At 43.7% G+C, this 21,055-nt stretch overlaps 2 protein-coding genes across 2 annotated transcripts; both read left to right on the forward strand.

Moving 5' to 3' along the window:
• The first annotated feature begins 2,284 nt into the window (after positions 1-2,284).
• Positions 2,285-7,607, forward strand: LOC104024359 (glutathione S-transferase). The gene is made up of 6 exons (XM_009486272.2): positions 2,285-2,371; positions 3,275-3,326; positions 5,003-5,135; positions 6,005-6,146; positions 7,028-7,159; positions 7,488-7,607. Exons 1-6 carry the CDS (start codon positions 2,285-2,287, stop codon positions 7,605-7,607), a joined length of 666 nt encoding a protein of 221 aa, XP_009484547.1.
• Positions 7,608-9,892: 2,285 nt separating this feature from the next.
• On the forward strand, positions 9,893-19,705 carry LOC104025549 (glutathione S-transferase). The gene is made up of 7 exons (XM_075706791.1): positions 9,893-9,920; positions 13,157-13,263; positions 14,351-14,402; positions 14,648-14,780; positions 15,344-15,485; positions 17,970-18,101; positions 19,539-19,705. Exons 2-7 carry the CDS (start codon positions 13,177-13,179, stop codon positions 19,659-19,661), a joined length of 669 nt encoding a protein of 222 aa, XP_075562906.1. The 5' UTR covers positions 9,893-9,920; positions 13,157-13,176; the 3' UTR covers positions 19,662-19,705.
• The last annotated feature ends 1,350 nt before the right edge of the window (positions 19,706-21,055 follow it).

Raw genomic sequence — 21,055 nt, forward strand, 5'->3', positions numbered from 1 at the left:
GTGTTCCATTTGGGGACTAGGCACCTCCTAAAAGACAAGACATTGCAGTGGTGACCATTCTGATGCCATGATGATCTTCTGTGGTTCTAGCTCTAAATAAATAATTAAGCTTATTTTATTGTCAAGCATGGAACACATTGGTCTAACAGGCACCAGTGGTGGAGGCTGATGGGATGAGGATCATTTTCAGCTACATAGGAGCAAAGTACATCTACAGGAAGGACCTGAAGGAGAGAGCCCCCTGTATTGTGACAACTCATTTTGTTGTTTGATGGACTACAATTCATACAACCTCCCTGTGTGATATGAGAAGAATATCCCAGCTCACAGTTATGTTCAGGGTGATTCAGCAGATTTTTCTATAGCACGTTGACCTTGCCTGTAGGTGATGTCTACAACAGGAGTGACCAGCTAGATTAGACAGGCAGGATGATGCAAGGGAGTTCATGCTGTGTTGACACTTTGAAGTCAACAGAGTTATCAGAAGAAAGCAGTCAGGAGTGCAGAGGGCGGCTTGTCTTCTGATGCCGCTCTTCATTCACTGTCTCCTACACTTGTCCTTGGCATGCATTTTCACCAGATCAAATTCGGGGAGACATTTTTGACAGAAACAGAAAAAAAGACCTTCTATGCCCAGAAATGAAATTCAGCAGAAAAAATGTCCTGAAGGAATATCCCCCATCAGGGGGACATAAGGAAGGGAAGGAAGCTTATGAAGGATTCAAGCTGAATTATGTAAAGCAGCACTCTATGAAAAGTAAAAAATCATAAAATATTAAAATAAAATTTTGATTGCTGTCACAGTATTTTTTTTAAACCGTGTGAGCTTTTCAGCCGTTCTGATTATTTTTGACTAGAATGGTTGCCAAACAATGAAAATAGGAAGCATACAATGTTCTGCTGGCACAGATGTTCCCAGTGATCATGACCTCTCATGAATCTTGCATTTGTACATAGTCAGCAGTAGTCAGGAATTTATTTTCTGTAGGTGAGAAGTGACTAAACAGACCTAATTGGTTTTGTTTATTTAAGAAATAGGAGTTTCCCATCGGCAGAGAACTGTTTGCAATTCTCTTTGTAGGAGGGGCTACAGACCAATATAATCTCAAGGCAAAGCTACTGAGAGCTTAGCGTGAGTTAAACCGTGTACAAGGTAAGCTTTTCGGATTTGGGGCATGCATAGGGAATTAGTATACTTCAAACTAAGTCAGTGAATGGGTTTTACGGATTAAATACTTGTATGTACTTTCTTTACCAACACGGTTATGTGCATCAAATGTTACAATTATTAATCATCTGCTTTCTAGGTAAATAGATTTAAGAAAAAGAAATTTAGATCTCAAAAGTGTGGAGTGCTTCCTTTCACCCCCTTCTTCCTGTTGTAGAGAAAAAGACGTTACTTATAAGAGGAATGTGTGGGTTTTGGTAGCCATTTATTTGCTTTTTGCTGCTTTTAATGCTGTAGCTTTACTGTTGACATGATGTTAATAACTGTGAAGCTAGTATGAACTAGGCACTGTCTACGTGTTTGCTGCTGACATGCACGCACTGGTTCTGAACGAGGAGGATGACAGTCTCTCTAGAAACCATTGTCACTTTAAATTCCAGCAAAGAGTTAGAATTGAACCAAGCAGGTATTGCACTTTGGCTCTGTCTGTGGTAAAGGCAAACCTAATGTTACCAGAGTCAAAATTAAATTCCATGTCTTCAGGTGCTTGCCTAAAGAAATGAGAAGAGTGGGGAGTGTTGTAAATGAGATTGAAAGTTTACAATGGGGGGGTGGGGGGGTGGGGGGGTGGAAATCCTTCCTGCCACTTTATAATGGAACAGAATGGCTGCTGGACAAAGCACAGCAATTGCTGAGTTTATATTGTGTATCTGATTAAAGAGTAAACTGTATCCTGAGATAATGCCAAAATAAACAGAGTGTATCTTGCACACCCTACTTTTTGGTCAAAGCAGAACACTTTGGGATGCAAATGGGTTTTGATTTGCTTGTTCTCTGACATGGGCCAATCACTCTCAGTACAAAGTTCTGCTTAACTAAACTGCACATATCAAAGACATCTTAAGGCAAAACTATACAATGCAGTCTCTCAATATAGTCTTTTAGCTCCTCGACTAATTTGATGAGAGTCTTGGACCATAAATCATTGGTTTCAAACAAGACAGCTTTGAACAATGCTTGAGAACCAGTTAGAGGCTCAAAACCAGCATTCCAAATTTTTATTTTGCAACACTTACTTCTTTATTCCAGTTAGTAGGAAATCAGGCACGTAGAAACATGTCTGGGAAACCCAAGCTGTACTACTTCAATGGACGAGGCCGAATGGAATCAATACGGTGGCTACTAGCAGCAGCCGGGGTTGAGGTTTGCCTCTGTTTTTTATACTAAGAGCATGTGACAAATATGTATTTTTACTGTTTCTTATAAAAAATGTGACTGACCAAGAGTTTCCAGCTCTGCATTTAGTGCATTGCTGACCAAGCCAACAATGACCACTTGCCGATCCTAAGCAGGGGGGTGAGTTCCTGTTTCACTTCCAAGCATCATGTGCTAAGCCTACTGGTAGCACCACAAATGCCTCTCCCCTGTAGCTAGTGAAAGAAAAAAATTAAAACCACAGCAGCAGAACTGGCTTCTTATCTTCTAATCACAGGGGTTGAGCACTTTCAATTCTGAAGACCTTCAGTTAAATCCCAGTGTCCTACCCCTGAAGTACTGTACATTATAAACCACAGACTAATTGGTTTTACTTCTAATGGCTTCTCATATTAAACTGGAAAGGGAGTGTGGGGATCTGTGTGTTTTAAGAGCTGTCAGTTTTTGTCATGGTGATGGGCAATGTGCCAGAAAGCTGCATGGGGCACATGACCTCTTCTCTTCATCCCTCCTTTTGCCAGCTTGTGGCAAAGGAGCTATACCACAGTCCTGCTGCTGCAGTGTGAATTTACCTATCCTTCTCTCTCCCTGCACCATCACTTGCCAGCACTGACAACAGAAGCGGCATGGGCATCGTTTGCTCAGCAGACAGGGTTTTGTGCCTTTCAGTCACCTCAGCTTTAGCCAAAATCTTACCTGTACAAAAATATGAACCATATGTGAGAGGGAAGAGGAGAGGATGTGACAGAGGCAAAATAAATTTTTAAAGATATCACTTCCAAATCTGATTTATTTTTTTAAAAGTAAAATTCCCCAAAACACATTGTCTCATGCAAAGCAGAAGCTAAAACATGCAGTGACAACACAACTTTTCTTCTGTATTTCCTGCAGTTTGAAGAATGTTTTCTGGAAACAAAGGATGATCTGACAAAGTTACAGAAGGGTAAGTTTCCTTCTCTTTTTAATAATTAGATAATAATAATAATAATTTGTTTGTCTTAGAACATCTAAGAAGTTTTATGTCTCTTAAAAAGAAAATCTAGACTGGATTGTACATGAGGTATCACAGATGCACACTGCAGTGTGTTAGATGGTATCATCCACCCAGTTGCTTCAGTCTTTACTGAATCACAGAAGGGCTGACGTCAGAAGGGACCTCTTGAGATCGTCTGCTCCACCTCCTCTCTTCAAGGAAGGCCACCTAGAACCAGCTGCCCAGGACAGTGTCCAGTTGGGTTTTGAGTATTTCCAAGGATGGAGACTCCACAGTCTCTCTGGGCAACCTACACCGGTGTTCAGTCACTCTCACAGTAAAAAAGCCTTTCCTTAAGTTCAGATGATTGACTCCTCTTTGTTTCAGTTTCTGCCCATTGCCTCCTGTCCTAAGACAATACAGGTTTTTATTATCAGATCATCTTGAAATTCATTCATTCCATCTTTGTGAACATGATACTCACATTTCCTCCAAACAAAATTCTATGTCTTGTGCTCTTCTAGTTCACTTAGCTTTTCAAAGAAGTCTGAGCTAGGGTTGGCATTTGCAGTCCTGCTCTCCTTTAGAAACAATGACACGAATCCCCTGCCACCTGCTGGCTTTCAAAAAGTATTTTGAAACACAAGCATAAATGAAAATGTGCCCTTAATAGCAGACAGTTTCCCTGCATGATTGTCTTACAGTGGATACGAAGACGGATGTAGCTAATCAGTTGTCTGAGTCAAGAAATACGATTCCATAAAGCAAATACTCTGACTCACTTCTCTGATTGGTTCCTGGAGGTATTTTGACCTCTTCCTTGCTAGAATAAGGCTTCTGCAGACTAGTAAGGTATTTACATGGCTACAGTCTCACACCAAGTGATATCTGGCTCTTGCAGGACTCTCACCAAACCCACCCATTATTCCCTGCTTCACGTCTGTACAGATGTATGCCACCGTATAAAGTCTATATAGTAGTCACAAAGATATTCTATGCATTTATATTTACATTATATGTTGACAAGCCCACAGATAGTCCAGATTTCCATAATACTTACCATAGCATGGTAGAGGGGATTCTGACCCAGAAACTGGCTGGGTCAGATCCTTCAGTCCTTCTCATCTGTATTAACCTCCATGAAAATCATGACAGTTAGGGCCATGCAGCACAGGACTTGTCTTTTTCAGTGTATGACTACTAAAAGTTTTGCATTTGGGAGCTTCCTCAGATTTGAAGAAACTTCAAGATGCTAACTGCTGTAATATTAAGTTATTAACATGTCATTACAAAATGGTTCTTGGTTTCATGGTAAGCGTTTCCCATGCCTTGTTGTGAGAATGAGGAAGACTGCTACTGGAAGGGTTATCAAGTACTTGAACAGGCTGCCCAGGGAAGTGGTTGAATCCCTATCCCTGGAGGTATTTAAAAGATGTGTAGATGTGGTGCTTAGAGACATGGTTTAGTGGTGGACTTGGCAGTGTTAGGTTAACAGTTCGACTCGGTGATCTAAAAGGTCTTTTCCAACCTAAATGATTCTATGATTCTAAATAAAAAAACAATACGTGCACTTACTTTGCCAAACACCCACTAATGGTTCTCATCCAGAAACTGGATGTCTCCTTGCCTTGTCCCCTTTTCCCTAGATGGATCCCTGCTGTTTCAACAAGTGCCAATGGTGGAGATCGATGGAATGAAGATGGTGCAGAGCAGAGCCATTGGCAACTACATAGCAACAAAGTACAACCTCTACGGGAAGGACCTGAAGGAGAGAGCCCTGTACTGTAACAGTACCACCTTTGTTAGACTACAGTTCATACTACCTCTCTGTGTAACACAAGAATACCCCAGCTCACAGTTAGATTCAGGGTGATACAGCAGCTTTTCACGTAGCACATGTTGACTCTGACTGCGGGTGATGTCTACAACAGTAATAAGCAGCTAGATTAGATAGGCAGCATGGTGCAAGGGAGTTCATGAAGATCAAAGGTCAGTACAGGTATCAGAAGAAAGCAGTCAGGAGTGCAGAGGGCAGACCATCTTACTGATGCTGCTTTTCATTTTCTCCTGCAGTTGTCAGCAGCAGGCATTTTCACCACACGAAATTCAGGGAAATGTCTTTGATGGAAACAAAAAAATTCTCTCTCTGATAACCAGGAATTAGAATTAGAATTAATAACTGGTTATTAAAGGACAGGGCTCTTAGGACACATGGTTTGACCTGAAGTATTTTTAAATGCTTCAGTTAATTAGAACTGGTAAACATGTCAAGATATTTGTTAGGAATTGTATAGACCCACTGTTTGACTTACCATGTCTGACTGGATTTTTCACAGAAGTTTGGATGACACACATGCCAATGTTGTACTTGGGTTCAAAAAAACTTAATATAGAGAAGTATCACCCCTGGTGAAAAATGGAAGGGGTGCAGTCTTTAGTTTTTGGTGAGGCACTTTGCACTTGTCTTTCACCCATGCTCCCCCCACTTCCCCCAAAGCTACTGCACTCCTGGGGGAACTGTTCCAAGCTATGCATGCTGGATAGAAGTGGCGGCGAGTTCCCAACATCTCAGCGGGGTTATGCCAGTGGCTGTTGTGCTGTTCAGAGCTACTGTGCTCGACTTGACCAAGTGGATCTATTCCTTTCAGAATTGATATGTATGTGGAAGCAGTGATAGATCTGAACGAGTTACTCATGACCCACACTTTCCAACCAGCGGATAAAAAGGAGCAACATTTTGCTACTATTGTGGACAAGGCCACAAACAGATACTTCCCAGTCTATGAGAAGGTACATGGCAAAGATGTAGTATCTTAATTAATATTGTTTTCCTGAAACTTCATCCTGGATCTACACAAACAATTTTTATTGAGGAAAACAGAGAAGAAAAATTACCACTTAAATATAAATGCTATGGTTTTGGTGGGGCTGGGATGAGGATGGAGACAGGACACTACAGAGGGGACAGAAGGCACTACAAATCTGGGAGAGATGCAGAGCTGCAAAACCCCAGGACACACAGAGCTCCGCAAATCTCCACGTTTCAGTCTGTATGTTGTTTCAAACAAAAGAAACTATAGCATCAGCTTTTACATAAAGTTTCCTCCCAAAGTGCAGAACCCCCTCTACCATATGTGCTGCATAAAAGCATTACAGCTCCTTCTGTAACAAAAGGGATGGATTAGTTGGGTGTCAAGACTGTGAGGCACAGGTTACATGTGGAGAATTCCCAGTGCAATATTCCCAAAACTGAAGAGGAAACAGGTGAGAAGTAAGGGAGCTGCCCATAATTTGAAAGAGTTCAAGATATTCTTACTATGCCCTGGGCTGAACTTAAGCCTCTTTTAAATTTTGTATAGGCATTTGCAGTGGTGGTTGTATCCCATAAAGCTTAGGCTTCAACACAGCAGCGCTGATTACATGAGCTACAGAAGTGAAGGCAAGAAGGGTACAACTGAGCTACCAGAAAGAAATGCGGAAGAGAAAGGGCTGATAAATTACGCCTGGGATGACAGTGTGGTCAGATCATTTGTTTGTACTACAGATGTTCTTACTGCATTTCCTTCTTTCAAGGGTAACTCCACGCAGTGTATGACCTTGCTTTGAACGTATCATAACTCACACAGAGAAAAAAAAAAAAATCACATCTGCTTCTGGTTCTCCGTTTCTAGGTTTTGAAAGATCATGGACAAGACTTTCTTGTTGGCAACCAGTTTAGCAGGGCAGATGTGCAACTACTTGAAACCCTTTTAATGGCAGAAGAGTTCAAGCCTGATATACTTGCCAAATTTCCTCTCTTGCAGGTAATTGAATGGACAGTTTTAATGCACGATGAATCAAAGCAGGACCACTGATTTAAACTGGCTGAGAAATATGGGAGAGTGGGAGGGTGAGGAAAGAAGTGAAAGGCAAAATCAAAATCAAATATCCTAAGTACTTTTAGCCTGCCTCAAATACTGATGGTTATTGCCACCTTCTGTCACTATAGCCATAAAAGCATAACAGGATGAAGCATACAGAGTCTTCCGCAGGATCAATCCATAATGTTACTTTTAGAGCATGGATAACATCTAAATGTCTGACAGTTACCATGGTTCTTAAGCACAGTGCTGTTTTGGTTTTGTTTTGTAGAGTTTTAAAGCAAGAATAAGCAATATCCCTACAATAAAGAAATTCCTGCAGCCTGGCAGCCAGAGGAAACCACCACTACAAGAAAAAGATGTACCAAAACTGATGAAAATTTTCCACTGAGCAGCAACCTAAACCCACAGAAACTCTGTTTCATTGTCTTTGTGTTTGCTGAGAGTGGCAAGGTGAAATTAATGAAAATAGTGAAAAGGTTTTTGATCTCTCTTTCCTTAGCTACAGGACTGATTTTAGCCTACTGCAAACACTTCCAAGGTAAATCTACATGAGCATACCAGCAAATGAAATAGTTCACTGAATTAGGTAGGAGGTACCCTGGACAACACAGGATGTCTTCAATTACTTAAGAGAATACCTCAAATAAAGTCTTACTATTGACACTCAAAACCAGTTTGTTCAATGACTTCTTGCTGCTACTTACACACCTAAGGGCTCTCTGGGTCTGTCTTTCTGGCATTCCCAAGAGTTGCTGGAAAATGAAGCAAGCACAGCGGGCGATGGATCTGTTCTGGGAAATGCCAGGAAAAGCCTACAGCTTCTGGTTCGATGGGGATGACAGGTTCGGATTCAGCTTTCCTCTGGACTTAACTTGGAGTATGCTGGGACCAGAGGTCCTACTGCACCTCTGTTTTGTCACTAGACATTTAAACCCTTGCACTGTAGCTTCACCAATATTTCCTTTAACAAAAGGTCTACTGTAGCCGCTAAAAGCACTTTGCAGACTCGACTGACAAACGAATCCTTGTTGCCAAGGGTAAAGTTGAAAACATTGTTTGAGAAAGGAGGAGTCAAATTGGTGTCAGGTATTAGTGAGACTTTGAAATGTAGGGCTTCATGTTGACTTATGTCTTTATATTAAACTCAGTTAAATACAAGTTGTAAGTAAGTTGTATGTTTATAATCACTGAAATCAAGCTCTGCTACTGAGAGGCTAGCAAGACAGTTGAACACATAAATATGACTATTATTTAAGCACCAAATCAACCAAGTATGTAAATGCAACAGCCAGTGCCCTAAAACCAGCTAATGCTCTAGTACCGGCAGTTTTCAGCTGGGCAAACTGAGGGCACTAAAATTCTTGCTAACACCAACAGTTTCTTTATAGGAAATGCCATGCGGCTGGAACCAGTTTTCAGCATCAAGAAAGGAAAAAACCCAATGTTTTTTTTGCAGCAGAGCATGTATTAATTAGAATTGTTGCAAGAGCTGTTTCCCTCCCGCCTCACCAAAGCATTCGGGCAGCACCTGCAGCTGCCGAGTGCTGTCAGAAATTCAGGCCACAAACTTTGGCCGTGGCTGCCAGCTCCCAGCCGTGCGAGCTCCCCTGCATAGCCAGGCGGGTTTGGGGGCCCGCGCACGCACCCCGGCCTTCGGCCATGCAGACCCAGAGCCCCTGGCACACCGGCAGCTCGGCAGCCCTCGCACGGGGGCTGCGGCCCAGGCCTCTCCCCGAGTCACGCCATCACTGTGAGCCCGCTGCCGCCTCCAGAGCCCCAAAACCCTTCTCTTGCCCCAGTGTCGTGGTTTAGCCCCAGCCAGCAACTCAGCACCACGCAGCCGCTCGCTCACTCCCCCTACCCCGGTGGGATGGGGGAGAGGATCGGAGGAGTAAGAGTGAGAAACACTCCTGGGTTGAGATAAGAACAGTTTAATAATTGAAATAAAGTAAAATAGTAATGCTAACAGTATAATAATGATAATAATAATAATAATAATATACAAAGCAAGTGATGCACAATGCAATTGCTCACCACCCGCCGACCGATACCCAGACAGTTCCTGAGCAGCGATCGCTGCTCCCCAGCCACCCCCCCCCAGTTTCTATACTGAGCATGATGCCATATGGTATGGAATAGCCCTTTGGCCAGTTTGGATCAACTCTTCTGGCTGTGCCCCCTCCCAGTTTCTTGTGCGCCTGGCAGAGCATGGGAAGCTGCAAAGTCCTTGACTAGCATAAGCAGTACTCAGCAACAACTAAAAACATCAGTGTGTTATCAGCATTCTTCTCCTACTAAATCCAAACCACAGCACTATGCCTGCTGCTAGGAAGCAAATTAACTCTATCCCAGCCGAAACCAGGACACCCGGCTGCCACGTCCCTCTGGGGTGCAGCCGCGGCACCCCGCCGCCCCCGCCGCCAGCCCTGTGGGAGAAGTCGCTTCACAAGACCTGAGGGACAACGCCCCGCTGGCTTTCCCCTCAGCTGCGCCGGTAGGGGTTAGGGACGAAGCCGGGCCCCGGTGCCCCAGCGCCGTGAAGGCGCCGCGGGGCCTGGGGGCAGGCCGCGGGGCCTGGGGGCGGGCCGCCCGCAACGGCGGCGGAGGGGAGGAGCGGCCGCCTCTGGGCGGGCCGGGCCGCTCGGGGCGGGCGGTGCGCGGCGAGAGGGGGGATCTGCCGGCGGAGCGGCCCGAGCGGAGGGTACTGGCGGCTGCGGCGGCGGGCTGGGGGGGGCTGAGGGAGCCGGCGGCCGTGTGGGGGGCGGCCGGTGGCGGCCCGGCGGAGGGTGTGAATTTTGCTTTGAAGCACGGCGTGTGGCGGCGGGCCGCGGGGGCTGGCAGCTGCTCTCCGGGCAGCGCTGGGGCCCGCCGCGCCGTGTGCCGCCGCCGAGCGCCGCGGGAGCGGCTTTCCCGCCGCGGGGAGGTGCGGAGGGCCGGGAGGGCTGCCCGCCTGCCTGCCCGCCTGCCTGCCCGCCTGCCTGCCCGCCTGCCTGCCCCCCTGCCTGCCCGCCCTCTCCAGGCCACCCGCGCAGGGGGCAAGGATGCCGCCTGCGGGGGCTGGGGGCGGCCAGCCGTGGCCCCGGCCAGGGGGGCGGGAGGCGAGGCGCGGCACAGGCCGGTTTTTACCTCAGCGCCGTGCTTGAGCGTCCTGCGGCGCTGCTCGGCGGTGTCGGTGCGGGGCTTGGTGAGTCCCCGCTGTCTCGCCTGCAGCGGGGACCCACGCCGGGCGGGGTGTGTGTGTGTGTAGAGGGGGGTTTGTGTCTGGCTCTGGGTAGGATCTGCAGGGAACCTGAAGAGGAACTGCTCTTTGGAGTTAAAAGTTTTAACGTCTCTCGGGGTGATTCGCCTGTCGCCTCCTTCGGGCGGCTCTCCCAGCTCGGGTGGTGGGAGGAACGCTTGCTGAACGCAGGCTTGCAGCCACAGCTGGTGGGCGAGCAGTTGCAGCCCTAGGCCGGGCTCGAAGCCGCAGCGCGGGGCCTGTGCTGTAAGCTCCTTCTGCTTGCGCAGCCCTGTGCGGGCCGCGCTCGAGGAGCAAAGCATCGCAGAGAGCGACTTTAGGGTCCACCCCCAATTAGGAAGAAAGTTGAAGATCTTGCAGCAGATTATGAGCTTGCTGTGAAATTCGCTTACTTGGTTCTAACTGGAAGGCCGGTGCCTGAATTGTTTTGGACAAAATAGTGTGATTTTTTTTAGTACAGCGACCACAGCGGTAGCCGTCGCTCTGACAACTGCCTGGCTGAGGTCCAGGGAAGGTCCAATGCACTAGAACATCACGAAAGTTTGTAATTTCTTTTCAGGTCCATTACTGCTATTCAAGAAAGATAATTTACCAACTTTGCTACTTTTCCGTGACTCACTGCTTTACAAAGGGGTGTTCATTGCAGAGCAGTAACAGAGTCACCACAGTACTTTGCAACCCTATGTAAGTGTTCAGCCTAAACCCCAAAGTCAGTCCCTAAGCAGTGCAGTTTTCCAGGAAAATGGAAACTTTTTCTTACCTGCACAAAGAGTCTCAACCGTTGGCCAATCCCGACAAGGAACTGTGATGAACAAGCGCAGGTTATGTTGAAACCTGGACTTTTTTCCACTGACACGTGCTCTGCTCTTCAGCTTTCCCAGCTTGTTGGAGTGGAGCACTGAGCTGATACTGGCAAGCAGGGCTCTGGCTGGGCTGATTTTTATCAGCTCTACCTCTGTTTTGGGGAGAGGTCAGGGAAGTTTGCTCTTTCTGCTTACGCTAGCCTGTCCTTGTAGTGTGTGTCCCAGCCTGGATCCCACGTGCTGGAGGTTAGAGTGCTTGTCCAGTCTGTGAGGGCCCAAGTGCAGTTCTCCCCTCTGATGGGGTGGAGTTGAGACCGTCATCTGCCTCCTGAGCACCAGGGAATGAAGTATTTTTGAAGTGTGGAAGGTTGAGAGCTCTTTCACTTGGTGTACACTATAGTGTAACTCACACACTTGTGGAAACTAGAAATGGAGTGCAGGCCACGGTCTTCTGCGTGTAGGGCCTGGGAAGGTAGCTGTGATAAGGCACTTCTCTAAATGCCTGGTTTATGCGCCCTATTGCTGTTCAGGTATTAGGAATTTAGCTAGGCATCCAGCAGCTCTGGACTAGATGCCAGCTCTAAACCATCAAGACATAATCGAGTCTTTGTTAAAAAGCACGTATTTACGTATTAGGAGAATTTTGTTGCAAGAGACTGAGGTGTCTGGGGATACAGGCATTGCCAGGGCTAGGTGGAAGCTTAGCAGCTGTTTTGAAGACCTGTATTTTGGACTGGGGCACCAGGTTTCTTTGGGATTATAGCCAGAGTTTCCACTTTGTGGCTCAATTACGTACTGTGAAGTCTATGCAAGAATAAATAAGCCTGCCTGTAAACAGATAAAACCTTGTCTTAACGATGAAGCACTCTGTTAGTCTGTGACTCTGTTTTCTTATTAAATCTGCTTCATTCTTCTGGGACCCATTAATGATAAGAGTACAGTGTTGGCTTTGTTTCCAGCACCAGGCAAGGTCACATCAGCTGCCGAGTTCATATTATGGCATGTGACTGCGCTTGTTAGTGAAATTTGAAGGGACGAAGTGTTTCATCCCAGTGCCATCATCCGGTGGGCTGACTTCAGCCCCCTGTTGCTGGGGACGTTGGCTGGGCATTATCTGCCCAACAGAGGTCACGATCTCGTTTGTTTGGTTTTGATTTTAAAGTTACGTTTTCAGGGCAAATAGGATATAAATCCCTGCTACAGTTTAACTGTTGTTCATAAAATTGGAATGGGTCTGAAGTCGGTCCACATTCTCTATAATGGATATATTGTGATTTGGCTAATGGTCCAAACAGAACTAGCTAAATGTGGAAGTCAGCAGGCCTGGTGAGATATATGCTGGAATCTATACTGTTGTTATAAGGTCATATTTGTAAAGGCACAGGAGCACAGGGCTCTGAAATGTCACGATGAGAGAGGTGAAAATAGTGCTGCTGTCTCTGGGTTGGTTCTTGTGAAGCAATTCATTTGACATAGTACATTTTCAAAGCTGGTATGACATGGATGCTGTCACAAAACCCAACCCCTACTGAAGAGATTGCATCACTACAAGGTTAAAAATGTATTTATTCAGGAATACTGTACAGTTCTGCTTTGGTTTTAAAACTCTCATGAGCTCTTAAAGCTATCTTAATATTTTTAAAGATATGTATATGATCTAGTAGATGCTTGTTATATTCTGTCATGATTCTTTTTTGAATTGCTGCATATTATGGTAGTGTGTACTTTTTCTTCTTTTCCACTAATCCACAGGAAACTTGGTTGCATCAAGCCCAAGTGTCTAGGCTCTGACTGGTCTTCTACTTTCACATTCATCCAAATGTATTTAGTAGTGGAACATTTTAAATGCGAATTGAAAAAATGCTTTCTGTAAGATCATCATCTTGAATTTAACAGGAAACAAGAACTCTGAAATCATGGCGGGGAAACCCAAGCTGCATTACACCAAGGGAAGGGGGAAGATGGAGTCAATCCGATGGCTGTTAGCAGCAGCCGGGGTTGAGGTTTGTACCTTTTTTTATAAACTGATCAGATTAATCTGTGATTAAAATAGGTATTCTTTGGAAAGGTTTCTCAGTTGCATCTGTGCTTAGAGATATGCACAACATCACATATTGTGATGCAGAATGCTTAGATTCAGTGATACACTCTCTCATGTATTTAGTGTATTCCTTGAGCAATAGTTGTGCAGTAAAAGGATTTTAACATACAAATAAATTGTTAAGTGTCGTTTTTGAAACATCCTTTAAGCTGCGGTCTTAAATTGTTGCTACAGACCAAAACTGTGTACCTTTTTCTGAATGCTTATTACTTCCCTATGTCTCATGATTGTTCTCCACTGAAAGACCACGCATGCCACATGAAAAACTTTAGAACATTATCTCCAAATAAAGTGCTTTTCATTCTTTGGGTCAGGACCTGAGTAAGATAAATCAGCAGAGCTGCCCTGAAGGCAGGAGGGGAGCTATCTAGATTCACATCAGGTGAAAACCATCCTAAGGCATCTTAATTTATACATTCATTTTTTGGTTGAATACGGTGCTTTGAAAATATTTTCTCAGAAACTATTTATACTCCACTGGAAATAAAAGGCTTTTTTAATGGTGCTCACTTATGAATGTTGCTGATAGAGAAGCTGCAGGGCGCAAGTACTGAGGAAACAAAGATCTTGCCCTCATTCAAATGTCCCTCTCATTTTAAAATAAAAAAAATGCCAGCAGTGGGGAAGAGGGAGGTAAATGTAACAGAGGCATAACTTATTAAAAATTTCTCAATATGTCACATGGCATCAGCTGCTTTTAAGTGAATGATTTGGTGTCTGTTTATTGTTCTTGCAGGCAAGTAGGCTGGTCTTTATAATGAGGAAGCTTTTTTTGAACGTAAAGCATTGTACGTTACTGTGGGGTGGGGGAACACTATAGTCCAGGGTTATTTGCTGGAGCAGAGATGAAGAATAGGCGTAGGGGGTCAACACAATCATGAAAAGTATGGGGAATAGTGTGGAGAGGTGGAGCCTAACTTGCAGACTTCCTTCCACTTCTCCATTGCCTTTGGAGTGACACAGCGTTGTTTTCTGTTGTTGCTTTTCAGTTTGAGGAAGAATTCATAGAAACAAAGGAAGACCTAGAAAAATTACGCAATGGTGAGTCTGTGAACTGTACCCTAAACATAAATCACACCAATGTAACAAAAGGACAACAGGTGATATTTTTGTAAGACCTCCAATATGATGTGACCTGTAAAGAGAAGATCTGAGAGACCTGCTTCCTTGTGGATGCTTTCACCCCTCAGAACTGGAAATGTCTTGGTGTGTTACCAGGTCTCTTTCTCCGATTCAGTGTGTAGTACTGCAGCAGTCTGAGTAGTTTGCTTCTTTTTCTTCCCAAGATGGATCCCTGCTATTTCAGCAAGTGCCCATGGTGGAGATCGATGGGATGAAGATGGTGCAGACTAGAGCCATCCTGAGCTACATAGCAGCAAAGTACAACCTCTACGGGAAGGACCTGAAGGAGAGAGCCTGGTACGGTAACAGTGCATACTGTATATCCCTACTAGTACTTTTCCATGATTTTTAATATTTATGAGAATACTGCTGTGAAATATCTGCATGTAAAGGTGCCTATACATCTGCCAGTGCCATCTGCTTTGTCTCCTCAGATCCAGGGATAGGGTGAATGGACTTTGTCATTAATAAATGATTGTTAATTGTCAACACAGTGAGAATGTTATGGCCACCTTCAGGCTCATTTGATTTCACAGAGATCAGAAGTGCATTAAGTTCCTGGGCAACTGTAGGACCTTAATACACTAATAAAGGCTAAGTATGCCTTTTTTTTTTTTCCTCTTTAAATGGGAAAACAGTAGGAAAAACTACAACTGCCTGCAAAAAATGAAGTGTCTTTAAGCGTTCTTATTTCCTTTGACCTGGAATCAAAGTGGAAGAACAAGAAAACAAACTAGTGTCTGATGTTACATTCACTAATAAGCATTTTACTCGGTGATCATTTCAGCACTGTATTTCAGGAAAATAACTAAAATGGAATGTTCAAATGATAAATGTGAAATAAAAAATATTTGTTTCAGGATTGATATGTATGTGGAGGGAACAACAGACTTGATGGGAATGATCATGTATCTCCCTTTTCAACCAGCTGACACAAAAGAAAAGAATCTTGCCTTAATCATCGAACGAGCTACAACCAGGTACTTCCCTGTTTATGAAAAGGTAAGTGATAAATCACCAGTAGTCCACAAAGACAATAAAGTGGGGTACAGGCTCCCCCCCCACCCCACTCCCCTCTCCCCACACGCCTACTTTCCAGAAGGCAAGTGACAGTACAACTCTGGAACTGTATGATGGAGCCAGTATTCAGCAACGTGAAAGGAGGGCCACAAAATAATATTGGGCTGGTTTGAGTACTGAGCATCTTTGCTGTCTTCTTAAAGACTCCTCAAAGAGCAGATCTTACGTTTTAAACCCAACTTAGTCGCTGATAGCTCCTGGCATTTTGCATAAATGCACCATTTAAATACCTGTGCCAGCCTTCAGAACTTTTTGCCTGAAAGTGTAATATACTCTTGCTGTTCAAAGTTAAATATAATTGTGCTTTATAATTAAGGATCTAATTCTGTGATCTTTCTCAAACCCATTGCTTAAATATATTATACTTACAATTACTGTCTTTTTCTGAATTGCTATTTGGGCATCCTTAGGTGTGCACAGAGAGGCTCTGCAAACAGAATGTATCTAACTTAAAAGCATAAAGCAATTATTTACTGGCTAGCATGCACTAAAGACTTGGCCTCTAATGAGCTGCGAGGCAAGGCATTGGTATGCTTGCCACCCCCATGGAGCACATGAAGAGTCTTTCTTGGCTCGGCAAGAGTTGGTCAGGAGGGGGCAGGTTGTTCTTTGCTTCTCCCTGGAACATAGCCTGGATGTTACTGAGTTGCCATTTCCTACCAACTTGCTGTTTGTTCTGTTGTTTTGTTTTGTTTTTCCCTTTAGGATATTTTAAATTTTTTTGGTGTTAACATTTTCCTGTTTGAATTGAACGAGCTGTGATCCTCATCTCACTAGCCTACTTCTGTTTGTAACTCTACCTTTTGTACCTCGTATGGTTGTACTATACAGACTTTCTCACGGCGGTTTTTCAGAGCATAGCAGTCTCCTTGGACGTCTGTGCCCAGGGTACAAAGCTGTGTTGTTTCAGAGCTGAGCTGGGTTTCTAGCTTGAATCCTTGGTTCACAGGCAGTTGAAGTCCATTCAAAAAATACAGGACTTGATGCAATTTCACGTGCCTCTTTGAGAGCCTTAAATTGCACAAGCGAAACGGACAGAGGCTGCCCTGTGGGGAAAAAAAAAAAATTGCAAATAAATGATGTAAGCCAGCACTCCTGTAATCAGAGTTCATATAGATCCACTGCCATACCAATGGAAGGCTGTGCTGAGAGAGACTGATTACACACATTAATCTTTCAAAGATTTGAAGTCTGGTAACATAAAAACAAAAAAGCAAATTTAGACACCAGTATTCTCCGAACCTGTGCCTAGGTGGCATAAACTATTGTTATGATATGTTTTAGTGTGTATGCTCACTGGAGGAATGTCTTTAAAATAATCCTTGTTCATTTATGGTAAAGACACAGCTAAACTTTTCCATGATTTTTAGCCTAGTTAATTTTGTTAGAATGGTTAATAATTTTCCTTCTGTACCAGCTGTTTAAGTTGTCCATTGATTCAGCTTAGCAGGGTTTGTAGTCCATGTGTTATGCAGTCACCATATCAGCCAGAAAATATCCCTGGCTATGAGTGTTCACTCTAAACACTCAGCAGGCAGACAGAGCGGCAAAAGGTAACATAAAGCACTGCAGGCAATCTGGTTCTGATGCTCCGTTTGGGAGTTTCCATATGGCTTTGACAGACAAGCGGTGGTGGGCCTTGTTAGAGCAGTACAGGAAATAACGACACGAAGGTATCAGCCTTGCCTCTGTCAGAGGTTACTACCTCTTTTATAGTAAAATTGGCAGCTGGGATTGGAGAAGGAATTGGCTTCCAAAGTGGACATTTGTTAGCTGTTGAAGTGTAGCATTAGAGTATACTAGGCACAGACACGTTTCCTTCTCCTGCTATAAGGGTGATAGTCTTCAGGAAAAAGGTAGGCTGGAGAGCTGGTAACTGCTCTGAAGCTGTGCTGCAACAGTCACAGCTTGTCTGTTACAGCTATTAGTAGTGTTGGCAGGCTGCGATTCTTGCATCAGCAGTTTGCCATGAAAGAATCCTTCCATACAGGATGAAGGGTGGAAGGGCTGTGTTCCTTCGTTCCTGACCTGTTTCAAACTATAATCAGCAATCTCAAATTTTGCTGAAACATCTGGGAATTCACTTGACTTACACTACAGGGAAGGTGTCCTGACTGTCTCTTACAGTTACGTTGGTCCTGTTTCTTTTCTGTGATTGAAGTCCTTCTTGTGGGACTGGACTTGCTATAGCTACCTGGTGCAGTAGGTTAGAGTGAGTGATAGGTCCACACCCACTGAAACATGAGTTCCCATTTAAGTTTTTGTTGTGAGAATACCTATCACTTTCTAACTTTATAGATTCTTGCATGAATTTGCTCTGCTGTGTAGAAATCTGTCTGTAATGAGATATCTAGATAAAATTGTCACATCCTACATGACTTTTGTTTGTTTGTTTGTGTTTTGTAGGCCCTAAAAGACCATGGGCATGATTATCTTGTTGGCAACAAATTAAGCTTGGCAGACATCCATCTGCTGGAAGCCATTTTAATGGCAGAAGAATGTAAACCTGATATACTGTCTGGATTCCCTGTGTTACAGGTTAGTAATCATCTGATCTCAATATGGAATGTAACATACAAATGTCACTGCCCGGTTTTAAAAGCTAATTAATGTTTAAATCTTTTGAACAATTGTACTATGTTACTGACAGTTCTCTGGTCTACTTCTGTTGGCTACAACCTGAACATGTGCACTGCCTTGACCCCAGAGCTGCTGGGGGCTCACCTTTCTCCAGCTCTACTTTTCTGTCCTGGTTTCAGCTGGGGTAGAGTTAATTTTCTTCCTAGTAGCAGGCATAGTGCTGTGGTTTGGATTTAGTAGGAGAAGAATGTTGATAACACACTGATGTTTTTAGTTGTTGCTATGCTAGTCAAGGACTTTTCAGCTTCCCATGCTCTGCCAGGTGCACAAGAAACTGGGAGGGGGCACAGCCAGAAGAGTTGATCCAAACTGACCAAAGGGCTATTCCATACCATATGGTGTCATGCTCAGTATAGAAACTGGGGGGGGGGTTGGCCGGGGAGCAGCGATCGCTGCTCAGGAACTGTCTGAGTATCGGTCGGTGGGTGGTGAGCAATTGTATTGTGCATCACTTGCTTTGTATAGTAGTATTACTATTATTATTGTATTGTTGTTATTATTACTACTACTATTTTACTTATTTCAATTATTAAACTGTTCTTATCTCAACCCAGGAGTGTTTCTCACTCCTACTCTTCTGGTTCTCTCCCTCATCCCACCGGGGCAGGGGGAGTGAGTGAGCAGCTGCGTGGTGCTTAGTTGCTGGCTGGGGTTAAACCACGACATTTTCCCAGCTGTTCTCAGCTGGCAGGAATTCATTTACTAACGCTACCAGTTTGGTCCTGTAACTGCTACTTCCATGTCTTCAAATGACCATCAGGAGGGGAAGTCTGTGGCCTGTTGTGTCTGCAGTTCCTGTCCGTCTCTTTTTGCTAGTAAAATTGTATTTTGAAGAAGTCATATATGAAGAGCTGTTAAGTTTCTTATGTCCTGTCTTCCATGGTGCTTTGCACTGAGGTATTCCTGTCCTTGCCTCTTTTTTTTCCCAAATATGTCTGCAGGGTTTGGATTCAGGCTGTGGGCTTTTTCTTTTTTCTTTCTTTTTTTCTTCCACCTTTACCAGATGAATCTTAACTCTTAATATTAATTTCTCCCATGTCCATCTAGGAAACTAAGGTAAACTTTATAGCACCAGCATTGCAGATCTGAATATTCACACCTGGATTTTCTAAAAAGACTAATATGTTGTAGATGTGGGTTTGCTTTTTTTTATTTATTATTTATTTGTTTTAAATGGAAAATGCTGAGTGCTGAGCTGGCTATAAGGAGCTACTACCTTTCTCTGTTGACTAAGTATGTCTGAGAAGTAAAAATCCAAGTCACCTGATTTTTAAGCTATAAAGGATGGAATTACAGTTTTCTGACTCTCATTGGCTTTACTGTTGCTTTTTACAGGCTTTTAAAGGAAGAACAAGCAACATTCCAACAATCAAAAAATTCTTGCAACCTGGCAGCCAGAGGAAGCCACCAACAGATGAGAAGTTTGTTGCTGTTGTGAGGAAAATATTCAATATCTAATCATGTGGCTGCTGAAGATAGCACAACAGTAGTATATTACCAGAGCTGTGCCTTATAAGTGTAAACTGCATAGATGTATTCTGTAGTTTGCATCATATAGCCAGTCACATGATAATTGTTGAAACAGAATACCCTTTTAAATTAGAGTAAAAGGCTAATTTGGACCTGTTGAGTCCAGAAAGTGGTATTTCATGAAGCAATTATATGAAATAAAATATGCTGATACTTTGTGGCTTTTTAGTTACAGTACATGCCTGGTAGGGTAAAATGTTTCATCTGTAGCTTCCAGAGTACTGTAGAAAGCAAGCTCTCTTCCCCTTCCTCTCCCCATTTTAATAAACTGCAGTAGGAAGAGCCACTCCATAAAAATGGGGAAATAATTTAAATTCAGGCCTAGAATCTTTTGGTTTTGCTCTCTAGGTGCTCTCCTAGATCAAAGTTCACTGTCACCCTGCGGTACTTCACTGCTGTCTCTGTACTTCAAGAGCAGCAGTTTAAAAAAAAAAAATTTAAAAAACCCACTAAAACTCATGATCCTCGTAAGTTTATGGGCAAAAGAAAGAAACTTGTTTAATCCCCACATGAATCTCTTAGAAGAGAGTTTATTCACTGGAAGATCAAAGTACATGTGTTTAATTAGCTCGATGTGGTTTTCATCCATTGAAACCACCTGTTCCCTTGCTCTTCCTTTTGCTGCTTGGCTAGATGGTCACAGTGAGGAAAATGCCACTTGACTGTTTTTTTTGTAAGGTTTTACCTTTTTCAGTCACTTCCCAAGTAGTTGTAAAGAGAACTGCACTGGCTGCTTACCTTTTCAGTGAGTTTTGTCTCAACAGTGCTTAAAGCATTCACTGCTGTTTCAGATTCTTTACCCTCATTTCACGGGAACCATCACTGTCCCCTTTATGAACAGTGCCATAAACTATTCTTCCTTGCAGTTAGTTGTTTTTCTCAGTAGGACTCAAACTGATTAGGCAGAGAAAACAGTCAACCAGTGTATATCCTGAATTGCTGCCCAGCAAAGTTAACTCCTTTTCTGACTTGTTCATAAGAAGAGCCACATGCTGCATCTCAGAGGTACAAACCAGAAAGCCCCAATTGCCTAAGCACTGCCCAGATGAACTCTTAAGAGGTTTTACATTAAAATCTCCTAGGGAGCTGGAAGCAGTAGTTTGCAATGCCGACTGTAGTACTCAAGTTTCATTGAGCTACAGCTCTGTTCCAAACACGTGCTATGATCACTGAACCATTACACAGACTGGCACAGGACATCACCTTTACATTTTGCGAGTCCTCAGTCCCATAGGGATGTGTTGGACTTGCTGAGAATGCTACTTGTTTGGGCTGCTCAGGAGTTCAAGCCAAAGCTTCTGGATTACAACTGGGCTTGGAGG

The sequence above is a fragment of the Pelecanus crispus genome, chromosome 3, assembly GCF_030463565.1.
Source record: "Pelecanus crispus isolate bPelCri1 chromosome 3, bPelCri1.pri, whole genome shotgun sequence".
Taxonomy (NCBI): Eukaryota; Metazoa; Chordata; class Aves; order Pelecaniformes; family Pelecanidae; genus Pelecanus; species Pelecanus crispus.